This window comes from Amblyraja radiata, chromosome 1, assembly GCF_010909765.2.
Source record: "Amblyraja radiata isolate CabotCenter1 chromosome 1, sAmbRad1.1.pri, whole genome shotgun sequence".
NCBI lineage: Eukaryota > Metazoa > Chordata > Chondrichthyes > Rajiformes > Rajidae > Amblyraja > Amblyraja radiata.
Window position 1 is genome coordinate 20,024,155 of NC_045956.1, and position 16,125 is coordinate 20,040,279.

The window sequence follows — 16,125 nt, forward strand, 5'->3', positions numbered from 1 at the left end:
ACATCCTGATGCAGTTTATCAACGAGAACTGATAAATTCCAGCTAACCTCTGCGGCTGGAGAAAGCAAAGGTGAAGGGGAAAATCTGTCGAGGACATTATTTAGTACCAGAAAGAACCTCCTGCTTCTTCTGACATTAAATTAAATAGATTAAAAACAAAAAGATTGGATGGCCATTTCTTGAAGGACTTCTCGCGGTTTTAGTTTAGTTTAGAGATACAGCATGGAAACAAGCCCTTCAGCCCACCGAGTCAACATCAATCAGCGATCCCTGCACACTAACACTACCCAACGCACACCAGGGACAATTTACATTTATGCCAAGCCAATTAGCCTACAAACATGCACGTCTTTGGAGTGTGAGTGGAAACAGAAGATCTCTGAGAAAACCCACGCAGGTCACGGGAGAACGTACAGACTCCGTACAGACAAGCACCCATAGTCAGGACCGAACCAGGATCTCTGGCGCTGTAAGGTAGTAGCTCTACCGCTACGCCACTGTGCCACCCACTTTAAGGATTTTCTATCACACTGTTTAGCAAGATGCAAACACATGAGGCTTTGTTTGTATTGATCAGCAGATGGTTATCTGAATTTTGCAACATTTCCACAAGCAGCACTGGGTCCTGATTTGCATTGCCAGTGCAGGTGTGCATGCAGCTTGCTCATCTGCATATGGCTTCAGGCAGATCATGGGAGTCAATGGGATGGATGAGAGTATGTTCCCATGCCCATTTGCAATTCTAGAGGCTTCCTGCTTTTCAGGAATTAAAAACAACTGTAAGCTGAATTTCGACTCCTTGAACTGCTTTGCGCCAAACTGTAAAACTTCTTTGCGTGACATATTTATAAGCATTTGATTCAAAGTGCAGGAACTAAATTCAGTGTCTTAAGGTACATTAGAAATTGATATTTTTATATTATGCCTTTTGTTCATTAAATTAAATATTTGGTGCAATTAATTTAAAAAAATGTTTAAAGAATGTGATGCAATTCTACAATAATAATGTTCCCTCATTTGTTTATACAAACCATCACGCAATAGTAAAAGCACATCAGGGTAGGTGGGATACTATAACAACATTAAGAATATTGTTATACTATTCCACCCACCTTAATGAGGATCCTTTGGGTGTTGCAATCCCATATCCTTTCGAGTCTAGATTTCCTCCGACTTTCATGGTATCGCAGGGTTTCCTCTGTTCAATGTATTCATTCATGGTGGATTCCAGGAGGTAGGCATATTTCCCTTTGGATTTACGCACTCTGACCACACCTTCTGCAGTGGTTTTTACAAAGACGGATGGCTCAGCGCTCTTCATGTAGGCCCACATCTTCTCAAAAAGTGCAATTTTGGATCTCTGTCAAAAAAAGAATGACGGACTTACCAGAGAGTTACTTTCCCGACGATTGAAAACTGTCAAATTAGTTACACATTAATATGATGTTTAATTATAGTCTTATATGAGTCCCAGCATATGCCTTGCACACAGCCAGGACGATGTCTAAAATGCATTCGGAGTCAAGTGCTTTAGAATATTCTTTGAAACATTGCAGCCGCTGAACTAGTCTCCGCTGCACCCTTTCCAACTTGACAACATCTTTCCTATAACGTGGTGACCATGGTGACAATGTTGCTTACCTAAAACCTAAGGAAATAATGATTTATAAGAACTGTAGTCACATAGAATTGAAGAGGAAATGAAGAAACAAATGACCGTAAGAGCAAAGATGAAAACAACGGATCCCCAGCTGAGTGGAAGAGAGTTAATCAGAACCGCAAGACATAGCAAACAGCATGGCTCTAAACCCTTGTATGAAAGTGTGAAAGCAGATTGAAATTATATAATATGCACAAAGAAACAAAGCAACTGTGATATACAATGACTAACCATTAAATAATAAAGTATGTATAATAATAGCGTTTTTTTAACGTCAAATGCAGAAAATTCCCTTTCAAATGTAAAAATGAAAATCCACCTTTGGCAGTGTAAAATGTAGATACATAAAAATGTGAACACACAGCATATTATTCAGAGGACCTGCTGTGTATGCATTTTTTATTGCAATTTCTAAATTGCACATTAATACACACTTTATGATTATTTAAAGTGCGAATTTTTATTTTCCATGCATGAAATGCACCTCTGCATGAAGTGTGCCATGCAGTAGTGATGTTAATTATTGTCCCATGCTTATATAACCATCTTCCCATCAAATTAGATCATAAATAAAACAAAGCGTACACTGGCAAGAAATCAGGTGTGATCAGCCATGGCAGCCTACTGTTGATATCTGAATCCTTGATTTGCTGAGGATTTGAGTTGTTGGAGCACTATTTGGCTCAGTTGGACTCAATAGTGAAGCTGCAAATATCACAATGATACCTGTTCATTGTTCAGGAGACTGCTCTAACCTTTTCATAGAAAATGGACCTTTCAGTAATTGTCCTGACAAGCCTCCTGCACAAGTGGAGCCTGAAGGCCAAACTGCCTTGCCAGAGGAGCAATGAAGTCATGGTGACCCTGAACTTGTTAGCTCCTGAATTGCCTTAGGCAGTGGTTAATAGATGCTGCATTCCAATTTGTACAACACTGCAGCATTCATAAAGTGTCAGATGCTGAATACATAAAGAAGTCTAGGATAGCATCGTAGAATTGCTGCAGTCCTATCTGTATATAATTTTTATTTTAGTTTATTTGGTCCATTGAACCCACCCTGACCCTCCTGAGAGAGAGGATGTTTGTGTATAAAATCACGAGAGGAATAGATCGGGCACAGAGACTCTTGCCCAGATTAGGTGAATCGAGGACCAGTGGACATAGGCTTAAGGTGAAGTGGAAAGATTTAATAGGAATCTGAGGGGTAACTTTTTCACACAAAGGATGGTGGGTGTATGGAACAAGCTGCCAGATATGGTAGTTGAGGCAGGGTCAATCCCAACATCTAAGAAACAGTTAGACAGGTACATGGACAGAATAGGTTTGGAGGGATATGGACCAAACGCAGGCAAGTGGGATTAGTGTAGCTGGGACATGTTGGCTGGTGTGGGCAAGTTGGGCTAAAGGGCCTGTTTCCACACTGTATCACTCCATTACTCTATGACAAGAGAGCCAAGAGCAAAGAACTAACCTCCTTCTCCCAAAGAGAGAACAGCAGACAGGGTAACATCAGGATCTCACAGACTTCCTGGAAGCTTGGGGCACCACAGACTGCACAAACGTGATACTAAGAGTTCCAGATATCAACCCTGAGCTGTTCGTCGTTAGATAGCTTATGCTGAGCCTTACCTCAGGTGCAGCTCTTCATCATAAATGGTTGGAGGAGACATGCTCTCTCCGATATCATGAAAATATTACTTCACTTGAGCAAGTATTATTAATCAAGGGTGTCAACCAGTCAGCGGAAAGTCTGTATATGATTACAATCGAGCTGTCCACAGTGTACAGATACATATGGGGATTAACCTTTAGTGCAAAATAAAGTCCAGTAAAGTCCATTTAAAGATAGTCTGATGTTCTTCAATGAGGTAGATAGTAGATAGGTAGATAGCTCAGGACAGGTCTCTAGTTGTTGGTAGGATGGTTCAGTTGCCTGATAACAACTGGGAAGAAACTGTCTCTGAATCTGGAGGTGCGCGTTTCCACACTTCTGTACATCTAGGCTGATGGTTGAGTGAACGGGGCGAGTCTCATCCTTGATTATGCTGCTGGCCTTGCCAAGGCAGTGTGAAATGTAGGTGGAGTCAATGGAAGGGAGGTTGGATTGTGTGATGGTCTCGGCTGTGACCACAATTTTCTGCAGTCTTGGATGGAGCTGTTCCCAAACCATGCTGTGCCACATCCTGATAAAATGCTTTCTACAGTGCATAGTTGTTGATTCTTCACATTAATCATTTCCACAAGTGTTCCAGGTTTCTCTGCATGCCCTACATTTCTATTTAAGGGCCACAGTCAAGCTGGTGCAAGATCGCTCACTTACAGTGGAGAAGGTTGCAGACACCAATGAAGGGCATGAACAAAGACACATGAACTATTCCGTGTCGCCAACTCCTGGCTGTGCACTGCAGCATTTTATTACTGACAGCAGCAGGAGTGTGAGCCAGCAAGCTAATGGGAAACTTCGAGGACAGTGATAGACATATGAACGCAGTCATCTTCCAACATCACTCTCTGCTTCTTTCCATGAAGCCAATTTTCCATTCAGTCAGCTATCTCTCCTTGAATCTCATGCAATCTAACCTTTAAGAGCAGCTTATCATGCGGAACCTTGTCAAATGCTGAAATCCATATATACAATATCTACAGCTCTGCCCTTATCAACTCTTTTGGTCACATATTCAAAAACTCAATCAGATTTGCAAGACACAACCTCCCACATACAAAATCATGCTACCTACCCCTATTCAGCCCTTGTCCATCTAAATGCACATATATTTCATCGCACAAAATACTCTTTCGTACTTTTACAACCAATGAAGTTAGACTGACTGACCTGTAGTTCCCAGGCTTTTCCCTGCAGCCTTACTTAAATAGAGGCACAATATGTGTCACCCACCAGTCTTCCAAATACCTCACCCGTATTTAATAACGACTCATAAATCTCAGTCTCTCTGAGAGAAATCTCCTCCCTAGCTTCCCCAAGTGGCCTTGGATACATCTGATCAGACCTGTGTGATTTGTCTGCCTTCATACACATCAGGACCTTCAGCACCTCCTCGACTGTAATACTGATTGCCCTCAAGACACTTCCATTGGCTACCCCAAGTTCCCCGGTTCTCATGTCTTTCTTCACGGTAAAAACGGAGGAGAAATACTCATCGAGGACCATGCCCATCTCCTGGGGCTCCAAACAGAGTTGATCTCTTAGATTCCTAATGGATCCCATTTTGTCTCTGGTCACCCTTTTCCCCTTAATGTACTTATAAAATCTCTTGGGATTATCCTTAATATTTTCTGCCAGACCTACAGTATCTCCTGCCCCCTATTTGTCCTCCTGACTTTCTTTTTTAGCTTGCTCCTCCAGGGATACACTTGATCCCAGCTGCTTGACCTTCAGCTAATGACCACTTCCGTGACATCCTCCCGAATCAATAACGCAACTCCCCCTCCTCATTTACCCCCACCTATATCTCTCCCATAGCATCTGTACCCTGGAACATCAATCTGCCAGTGCTACCCGTCTCTTAGCCAGGTTTCCGTAATGGCTACAACATCCCAGTTGCATATCCCTATCCATGCCCTGAGATTATCTACCTTACCTGTCAGGCCCCTCACATTAAAATAAGTGCAATTCAAACCAACAGTCCTTCGTCACTACCTGCCTTTCTCCTGTCTATTCTATCCACTGAACCTTCTTTCATCATCAACCATACCATCTTCCAGCCTCTCAATTGCCCTGGTCCTGCATAGGATCTCCCCTCCCCCCCCCTGCCAATCTAGTTGAAACCCACCCATGTAGCACTAGCAAACCTGTCTGCAGGATATTGGTTCATCTGAAGTTAAAGTGCAACCAATGCCTCTTGTACAGGTCACTTCTGCCCCCCAAAATATCCCAATGGTCCAGATGATCAGAGTTAATGAATGCAAGCATCAAATCGAGGGACACCATATTTTTGTTTCCCAACTCTGCTGGAAAATCATCAGGATGACTGGATTTCTTAATTATCTAAAAGGTAAAAATGTTCACGAGTATGGTCACTTTGAGTGGGAGGGACACAATTATACCATCTGAACCTGGTAAGTGAAAGGAGATTGTGGGAAGTGAGATCATTGAATATGAAAAGGAGCTCTAAGTACAGTATATAGTCATCCTCCTTTGACCACGGTCTTGAGATCATTTAGCTCACGATTGCAAGGAGTCCTCAATGCAACTATGTCAATGGACAAAAGTCAGAGGAATTTATGTCTGTTCTCCAGTCTGACTTTGAATGCCGCTCTCTTCTGCTAGAAAGAGGGGGGCCTGTTGAAGTTTTTGCCGTGTCCCCGTGTGCCATGCCTGCTCTAGGTGAACGGCTGGATGTAGATGGAAGATTTGTTTGAGCATTATAGTAGCAAGTATGTGGATCTAGCATGAGGATCTGCCTATGAAACTGCGAGAGGATGGAATTTGTTGACATGGTCACAACATTTGGCCACCCAGGCGAGGTTATTACATTTCATTCCGCCCAGTAATCAGGATCATTATAGCTTTCATTATCCCGGCCACGACCTCATCTGACTGCTTCGTTTCTGCTCTGATTAACCTCTTGTCCTGGTGAGCAAGTCAGTCCTCTCAGCAAGGTCCATCTCTTCGATGCGAATATCTACGTTAGTTATGCCTTACTAGCCAGCTATAAAGGGGGGGGGGGGGGGGGGGGGGGGGGCACCAACTCTCTGCCTTTTCTTTCTAGTGCAGTAAATAAAGAGCAAAAGCCGGCCGTTATGCAAAATGGATGCCAGATTCAATTCTAACAGTTTCATATCAAGTAGATCATAATAAAATTAAATGCAGCATGAAAAAACTGCAATCTTTTTCCAATAATGTAAGTCCATTTAGTAAATGCCCTACTGCCAATTACGTGCTCTCTCACTCACATCCAATTGCAAAACGGTCAATTTATAGTTAGACTATGCTGTACTTCAAGCAAACCCACTTCTATTTCCTCATCACATAATGCAAGTGAAAGCTGATATTAATAACGTTTTCTCACTTTGGACGTTTAGACACGATATTGTAAAGAAATGAGAAAACACAGAAGATGTTAGAAATATGGATGTAGATGGAAGACACAAAGTACTGGAGTAATACATCGGGATGACAGATGGCACAATGGGCTAAGTGTTCGGCTGGCAACCGGAAGGTAGCCGGTTCGAATCCCGCTTGGAGTGCATACTGTCGTTGTGTCCTTGGGCAAGAGACTTCACCCACCTTTGCCTGTGTGTGAATGTGTGTGAATGTGTGTGAGTGATTGGTGGTGGTCGGAGGGGCCGTAGGCGCAGATTGGCAGCCACGCTTCCGTCAGTCTGCCCCAGGGCAGCTGTGGCTACAGAAGTAGCTTACCACCACTGAGTGTGACTGAGGAGTGAATGAATAATGCGATGTAAAGCGCCTTGAGTATTAGAAAGGCGCTATATAAATCCCATCCATTATTATTATTATTATTACAACAATTCAGGGAGCAACTCTGGAGAACATAGATTGAGAACCAGAGATCATGTTTCTGAACAATAACCTTAATTCAAAATTATGTATAGTATGTAATAAGCAGTTCTGAAGACGTGGAGAAAAAGATAGAAAGCAGAAAATATTAAACGACAAAAAGGGGTCACATAGATCTTAGGGATGTGCAAATGCAGAACAATTATCTGAAAATACTAAAGGACTGTGGAAGGAATATTGGGAATCTGAAATAGAAATGTCAAAAATGCTTAGCAACAGGAATTGTTAAAAACTGTAATTGAGGCTGGGAGCTATAACGCGTCAATTCTGAAGATGTAATGGTTTGAGTGGACACAAGCACAGAGTTCAGAGTGGGAGTGAGATGGAGATTAAAATATCAGTCGCCAGGAAACGGAAAGTAATACTTTTGTACTGAAAAGTGTTTTTTTTAATGCATTTATGAACGATGGCAATTGCTGGTAAGGCCAACATTCACCTTGCATCCCAACATTACTTGAGAAGGTAGTGGTACAGAATGAGGGGATCAAGGAAAATATGGGTAGAGTCAGGCAGGCACTATGTGAGATTAAGGTGGAAATACACAACAAAAGTAATGAAATGTTCCTGATCATAAGATCATAAGTGATAGGAGCATAATTCGGCCATTTGGCCCATCAAATCTATTCAATCATGGCTAATCTATCTCTTCCTCCTAACCCCATTCTCCTGCCTTCTCCCCATAACCCTTGATACCCGCTCTTGTTCTGGGCAAGAGCAGGAAATGCTACTGATATAGTCAGAAAATGGACTTGATGAAGGAGGGAACTTGGGTAGGGCTGAAGTAAACCATGTTTTATATATCCCAGAAAGGTAGGCATTTCTTGTACCCTTTTGGATTCCTTTAATTGCAGTTTTACCAAGAAAACGTGTGGAGTTATTTCACAGGAGACTAAACATGGTCAGGTGAAAGATTTGGTGGAATGGGACTGGTTTTGACTGCTGATTAGCGAGAAATTGAAGGTCAAATTCCCACCGGGTTCTCACCATTAGATGGTGCAAGAGTACATAAATTTGTAAGTTGTAGGAGCAGAATTAGGCCAATCGGCCCAGCAAGTCTACTCTGCCATACAATTATGGATGATCTATCTTTCCCTCTCAACCCCATTCTCCTGCCTTCTCCCTATTATCCTTGACACCCTTACTAATCAAGAACCTGTCAAACTCCACTTTAAAAATATTCAATAACTTGGCCTCCACAACCTCTGTGAATGAATTCCACAGATTTCCCAACCTCTGACTAAAAAAAAATTCCTGCTCATCTCCTTTCCAAAGGTTCGTCCTTTTATTCTGAGGCCATGACCTCTGGTTCTAGTCTCTCCCAGTAGTGGAAACATCTTCTCCACATCCACTCTATCCAGGCCTTTCTGTATTCGGTAAGTTTTAATGAGGTCCCCCTCATCATATTATCCCTGGGATCATTCTGGTAAACCTCCTCTGGACCCTCTCCAACAATAGCACCTTGTTCCTCAGATATGGGGTCCAAACCTGCTTGCAATATTCCAAATGCCTTATCAAGACCAGTGCCTTATAAAGCCTTAGCATTACATCCCTGTTTTAGTATTTGAACCCTCTCAAAATAATTGCTAGTATTGCATTCTCCTCCTTACTACCAATTCAACTTGCAAATTAACTTTTTGGAATCTTGCACCAGCATTCTTAAGTCCCTTTGCACCTCTGATTTGTGAATTCTCTCCCCATTTAGAAAATAGTCTATGCCTTTATTCCTACTACGAAAGTGCATGACTCCACACTTTGTGACGCCTTATTCCATCTGCCACATCTCTGCCCACTCTCCCAACCTGTCCAAGTCCTTCTGCAGTCCCTGCTTTCTTCACACTACCTGCCCCTCCACCTATCATTGTGTCATCTGTAAACTTGGCCACAAAGCTTTCAATTCTCTCATCCAAATCATGACTTACTGCATGACTGACTCATCCTTCCATTCATCCACTTTTCTAAAAGATGGCAAAGTGTCAAAAAACCCCAATATAAGCCCATAGCAACCATTGTTACTTTCATTACTATTCTTCCCGCTTTAGTATTATATCCACTCCCTGTGATAATACATTGTTTCACTGCCTCCTTTCTCTCCATTCTTACCACAGCTCTCCATAGTTATCAATGTTCCTTTGCCTCCCCCAACCCCACCTTACCCTCAACTACGTGTGTTGCAGTTCCTGCAATTCTGCTCTCACCTCATCTACCCCTCCCAGAGCTTGACAGCATTCCTTTCCACCTCATTTTCCACCCGACGGTCTTAACATTCAATTTTTTCATCTTCTTGAATTCCTGACATTTCCAAGCACATCTTCCCTCCCTCTCACTGCCTTACTGCATGGGCCCATTCCCTCCACAATGTTTACTCTTCCAATCCACCAATATCCACTTCCCTTCCCAAAATCACCTAATCTTATTGAAGAAGGTACAACCCATTCCTTTAGAAAGATACATAAAGTTGGAGTAACTCAGTGGGACAGGCAGCATATCTGGAGAAAAGGTATGGGCGGTGTTCGGGTCGAGACCCTTCTTCAGAGTGAAGACTGAAGAAGGGTCTCAACTCGAAATGTCACCCATTCCTTCTCTCCATAGATGCTGCCTGTCAAACTGCGTTACTCCAGCATGTCTTGTCTATCTTTGGTTTAAACCACCATCTGCAGTTCCTTCCAACCCATGCTTCTAGTTTTATCTTTCCTACTAAATTCTAGAGCCACTAAACCCCCTTTCAGATTAAGCATGATTTAGTTATACTCCTATGAGTTGATGCAGTGCATTCGCTGCTCATGATGTGGTGCAGTGTAGACAGGTGAACTAAAATTCCAGATTAGGTGACTGCTTTTACACAACACCATATAACCGGCCCATCCTCTAACCACACATTTTACAGTTTTCCAACACAATGTCAAATGTAACAGTGCACACGTAACCAATTGTTGCATGTGACCAGCATTTCTGCATTTCTATTTCAGATTTTCAGTATTCCATCAGCACGTCTGTTAATGTAAGAATTGTGTATTCAGAAAATAGTCCACAGAGGGAAGATGCTGTCAACAGTGCATTTAAGCAGCACTTACTCACAAGAACATGCCTATCGATGCTACTTTGGTGTTCTGTCATGATAATTCTGCTCGATCAACCTTGATCCAAACATGGATCAAAGAGCTCAATTCCAGTGGAGATGTTCGGACGACTTCTCTTGCCATCAAGGCTGCCTTTGATGGAATATGGTGTAAACAAGCCCCATTGGGGTGGCACAGTGATGTAGTGGTAGAGTTGCTGCCTTGCAGCACCAGAGACCCTGGTTCGATCCTACTACAGGTGCTGTATGTACAGAGTTCGTATGTTCTCCCTGTGACTACGTTGGGTTTCTCTGGGTGCTCTGGTTTCCTCCCACATTCCTCCCATGTTTGTAGGTTAATTGGCTTTGGTAAGAATAGTAAATTGTCCCGAGTGTGTAGGATAGTGCTAGTGTATGGGGTGACACAAACGGTGGGCTGAAGATCCTGTTTCTGCATTTTATCTGTAAAGTCTAGAGTAAAGTCTAAAGAATAAGACCGAATGGACATCAAAGATAAAATACTCAATTATTGGAGTCAATCTCACACAAACGAAGATTGCTGTAATTGCTGGAGGCCCATTATCCCAAATCCTGGACTTCTTTCAATAAAGTTCTACTCAGCATAAGAAGAGTAGAACCATTTAGCCCCTAGCACATGTTCCCCCATTCGATAAACTCATGACTCATCTTTAACCTCAGCAAAATATCCTGCACTAATCCCATATCCTTGATCCCTGTACTATCCAATAGTCTATGAATATCTGTAACTAGTGACCAAACTCCAACAACATATAGAAAATTCCAAAGGTTCACTACCATCTCATTAAAGACTTTTCTTCACATCTCTGTTCTGAATAAATGAACATTTGTTTTGAGACTGTGATCATTTATCTTGTTGTAAATATTATATGCACTCAAAGAAAAAGCCTGAAACGTTTCTCTTATAATTATTACCTAGTGTGCATTCAATTTTTCTCGTGTACTTTTGCTTATATTTTCTGTCCCTTCATGCCACACTGTGATTATAATTCCATTCTCAATATCCTGTGCCAATATCACACAGCAACCTGAATCTGAAATGTATTGTTATTCTTTTATTGCCACAGGGTCCAGAATCTGGAACGTCGTCCTCATGAGTATTGAAACTGAACATTTGCGAGAATGACTGCAGTGGTTGGAGAAGATAGTTTACCATCACCTTCTTAAGAACAATTAAGGAGGTGCAATAATTGCCTCACAGTAAAAATGAATACAGAAAAATAGACCTTCTAAAAAAAAAACAAACAAAAAAATGAATACAGAAAAATAGACCTTCTAAAAAAAATAAAAAAAAAAAATGAATACAGAAAAATAGACCTTCTCTTGACTTCTGTTTTCTGTTATCTTCCAACAAAAGTCACGAGGAAGTCTATTTTTTAAAAATATTTTATTCTCTCCTGCTTTTCAGCATGTCACAAGCCTTCCTTTCCCTTCTATCCTGACTCCTGCATACCTTCCCCGCCCCAGATTTATCTGCACCTGAAAATGCATTCACCTCTAACCATACAAGAGATTGGTGGCCTGAAACATTAACTCTAATTCCCTCCTCTCTGATGCTGCCTGGATGGCATTTTTTGACCTTTCAAGTCAACTTTATTCGTCACATACACATACGAGATGTGCAGTGAAATGAAAAGTGGTTCAAAATCTTTGTTCAGATTTTCAACATATAACATATATTTTGCATTTGTAAATCACACAAGAAGCTTTGAAGACTTTAGAAGCAAACATTTCAAATTGTTAATCAGGACATTTGAACATGTTATAACGAAACAATCAGATTTCATATTGAAATTTTCCTGTATTCCCTGCATTCATTTCTTGAATGTTATTGTGATATTTCACTCTTTTATTCAAAATGGGAATGCCAATGTTCATAAATATTTTGGTGGCGGTGACTAGATCCATCAAAATAACAAATAATGTACGGCATGCCAAATAATGTGCCATTTCTTCTGTCTTTTCAGTGTTATAATTCTACTCCCACCACCATCCATCATTGTGCTTTCATGATGTTCTAAAACACTTGATAACTGGTGAACTTTCTTGACACAGAAACAAGAGGAACATAGAAAATAGGTGCAGGAGTCGGCCATTCGGCACTTCGAGCCAGCACCGCCATTCAATATGATCGTGGTTGATAATCCAAAATCAGAACCTGTGTCCTGCTGTCTCCCCATATCCCATAATCCAGTTGGCCCTGAGCTACATCTAATTATGTCTTGAATACATCTCTAATCTCTCATGAATACATACATGTTGTTACCATTGAAAAGGTGGGTGATATGGCAGAAAATTCATGCCAACAACTTTTCACCAGTGCCAATGTTGTAATGATCTGATAGTCCATTTATTTTTTAAAGATGCTGGCTAAATGACATATATCGATCAGATCATCAGGCAAATTATCTGCGGAGTGGAATAATATTATGATTTGAATCTTACTGTGTGATAATAAAACGTAATTAGAAACTGTCATTGTAGGCAAAACCTCAGTTAAAAAAACACAAGAGGTAAAAGCCTCCCTATCTTACCCTAAAGAATTCTTTTGTGGATCCAGCATCCAAAGTTCCATAGGCAATGTCAGATTGCTTCGCGAGATCCTCTGCACTTTCAATGGGTGATACCATTCGTTCGACGGTCAGGAAAGCAGCTAAGTTAGCCGTGTATGATGATATTATGATCAAGGTAAAGAACCACCACACACCTCCAACAATTCGCCCCGACAAGGATCTAATAATAAGTGTGAAATGGATTTATAAAGTGAAATGAACGTCATCATTGCAACAGAGTAAACAATCACTTGATATCGAGCATAGCATCTATACACAGGGAAGCACATTAGGTGCATATTATGACTATTTCAGAGAAAAGTTGAAACAAATTTCATATATTTTATGTTAAAAATTGAATTGCAATGTGTTTTAGTGCTGATAGAAGTCTACTCCACAGTGGGGGAAAAAAACTTTTTAATAAAGAATTTCATTTAGGCAAAATAAACTGTAAAATGTGAGTCCCTGCAGAAAAGATTGTTGGGAATATGAGGCCATGCCAGATGAAAACAAGATTAGTAATCCCCACTGTAGTCATTTATATGTTATATGCATGGGATACATGATGAAGTTAGATTTATGATAATTTTACTTCACGTGCATTTTATGGTTTCACACAAAACTATACCAAATGCTTAAATTACTAGTTTTACTTAATGGGAGAGAAACATTCATCACATTCAATGACATTTACAAACAGTTGTTATGCACAGATGCGAGAAGACGTGTACAATGCTGACAATTTACTACCGTACATGAAAATGCAAATGCACAACATACAGTATTCATCTTTTGCTGTGATTATTTTAAAAAGTCATTTATAACATCAAAATCAAGTGCTTAATAAAAGAAACATGTTTCATGAGTGGCCAGGGAACATGTAAAACAAAACTCTTGTAAATACACAGATAATGTGAAAGCAAAGATAACTCAGAAATCCAAGGCTTTATTTGCAGCTTTGAAAAGCTGAAATGTGTTTCCCTTGTTCTGATCTAAAATGCAAGAAGATAAGTTAAGTTTACATCAATTAATTTCAGGAAAAAAACCTGCCATTTTCCACAAATATAATTTCTGACCAATACCCTAATAACTGTCCAAACTTTCTCTTTTATTTCAATTTTAGCTGAAATCTTTGAATACCATCCTCCAACTAACTACATGAGTGACCCTGGGATTGTGCTGTCCCTGAATCCGTCCTTATGTACCATATTTAATTCATTACTAAGCCATAGCGTTACTCAGTCCCCTCTCTCTTCTGACAGCTAGAGATAGCTTCCCCACTGAGTAATCAACATAGGTTAAGTTAACATAATCTTTCAGTTCTAAAAGCACTTAAAAATGGAAAATAATTCAGAGCAAAGATTTCTGTATTGTTTCCTTACACCAAGTCTCAAACCTAGGTTTAAATGGATTAATCGTTGAAGCTGTGGTTCGGATGCAACAGGTATTATGCTGCTTTGTGGAAATAGCTAAATTTCATACATAAATCAACCAGTCAGTGTTGGGAGGCAATTCAACCACGTGGACACCACGGTTGATTTATCTACAAATAATTCCTGTTGTTGAAATATTTAACTGTGGACATTGTTTTCGTTTAAAGAATTTACAATGTTATATGATATAACAACCACAGTAATTCTACCTTGGTGCTGAAAACCATCCACTTTCCAGATATGATCTCTGTGCATCAACAACATTGACTGAATTTTCTCAGTGAACGTGAACACTTACACGAGGTGAAACTGTCTGACTCAGCAAAAATCCAGTACTGGACTGGCAATCTTCAACCCAGGAAACTGCAGACAAATATTTTATTCTGATTCATCAAATAAATCCCAATGTGATGGCCTTTATATAGTTTCCAAAATCATATCTTTAAACATTCTCATTTTTTTGTTCAACATTAAAGGAATATTGTGGGACTGTTTTTTTAAATTTCACATCAAGTAATAAAAATAAATATCAAGTAGTGATGGTGTAATATTTCTTTTGGTGGAATATGTACAGATGCCTATAATTTCACCAGCATAAATGTATGAACATCAACGAATTGCACCAGATTTCAAGAATTTATCAAAAAGTTTCCTCACCTGTCATAGCCTATTAGAAGGAAAAGACACATAAGAGCATAAAAATACATTAATTTTGATTTTAATTATAACATTGTGTGTTTTCATATTTTCTTCTTACTAGAGCTGGTATTTAACAATTGCCAACTGCTATTCAATTTCTAACCTAGACTTTAAACGTCTTACAAAATATCCCAATCGCAATAAAATGTAAGTGGCAGTGATTTCTTGAGATGTTTGTTTGGGAACTTGAATAAAAAATTAAGTACTAGGAGGCTCTGTGAGTATAAAGTGCTCAAAGTAAATTATTTTATAGAGATTAAATTCAAAGTTGTTTAAGGAACGTTGTTTGATCAAAGGAGCCACCGTAGAGACAGTCGACAGTAACATAATCTGGTCCTTTCACACTGATGCAATGATCAAGAAAATACGTCAGCATATTTACTTTCTTAAGCACCTGAGAAGACTCAGCATGTCCAAGAGGATTCTGAACTTCTACAGATGTGCTATAGAAAGTATTCTGACAGGATGCATCTTAGTCAGGAATGGCAAACACTCTTTTCTTGAACGCCTGAACCTACAGAGATTGGTGAAGCAGCCATGTCAAACACAAGCTCATCACTACCTTCCTATCAGTCCATCGTCAAAGTCAATTACCTCTTTCTGAAGAAGGGACTCGACCCAAAATGTCACCCATACCTTCTCTTCAGAGATGCTGCCTGTCCCGCTGAGTTACTCCAGCATTTTGTGTCTCTCACCTCTTTCACACTCCTGGCCCCGTGCTCGCACACTCTACTCTCCCTCATTCAATTATTCTGTTATTGTACTTTAATATTTTTCCCACTACTTCAGATCACAATACAGTCTTGAACCATTCTGCTGTTGAGCGCTCATCATTGTACTTATCATTTCCTATGTCTACTGTTTATTCTGTGAGCTTCATGTGAACAAAAAAATTCATTGCACCCTGGTGTATATGAACAAAAGCTAAAGGTAGACACAATAAGGTGGAGTAATTTAGCATGTCATGTCAGACAGCATCTCTGGGAAAAAGGAATAGGTGATGTTTTGGGTTGAGACCCTTCTTCAGCTAATCTGAATCTCAATCTCAATCTCAGTGCATTTAGGCCCCTGACCCTCAATGCCACTTATAGGGAGCTATGGACATGAATCCCAAGACCCATCTGTATATTCATGTTGGTTAAGGGCCT

General features: G+C 40.3%; 1 protein-coding gene across 9 annotated transcripts in view; it reads right to left on the reverse strand.

The window, feature by feature from the left end:
- The window catches only part of gria2 (glutamate ionotropic receptor AMPA type subunit 2), a 115,301-nt gene that overhangs the window by 4,552 nt on the left and 94,624 nt on the right, over positions 1-16,125 (reverse strand). For all 9 annotated transcript variants that reach the window (XR_004411480.1, XR_004411487.1, XM_033018525.1 and 6 more), the window contains exons 12-13: positions 12,828-13,026; positions 1,113-1,360 (exon numbers count right to left, since the gene is read on the reverse strand). Coding sequence is in view for 7 of the 9 variants with exons in the window: in XM_033018525.1 (XP_032874416.1) it covers positions 1,113-1,360; positions 12,828-13,026 (447 nt within the window). In the remaining 2 variants the exon portion in view is untranslated. The remainder of the gene's footprint in view (positions 1-1,112; positions 1,361-12,827; positions 13,027-16,125) is intronic.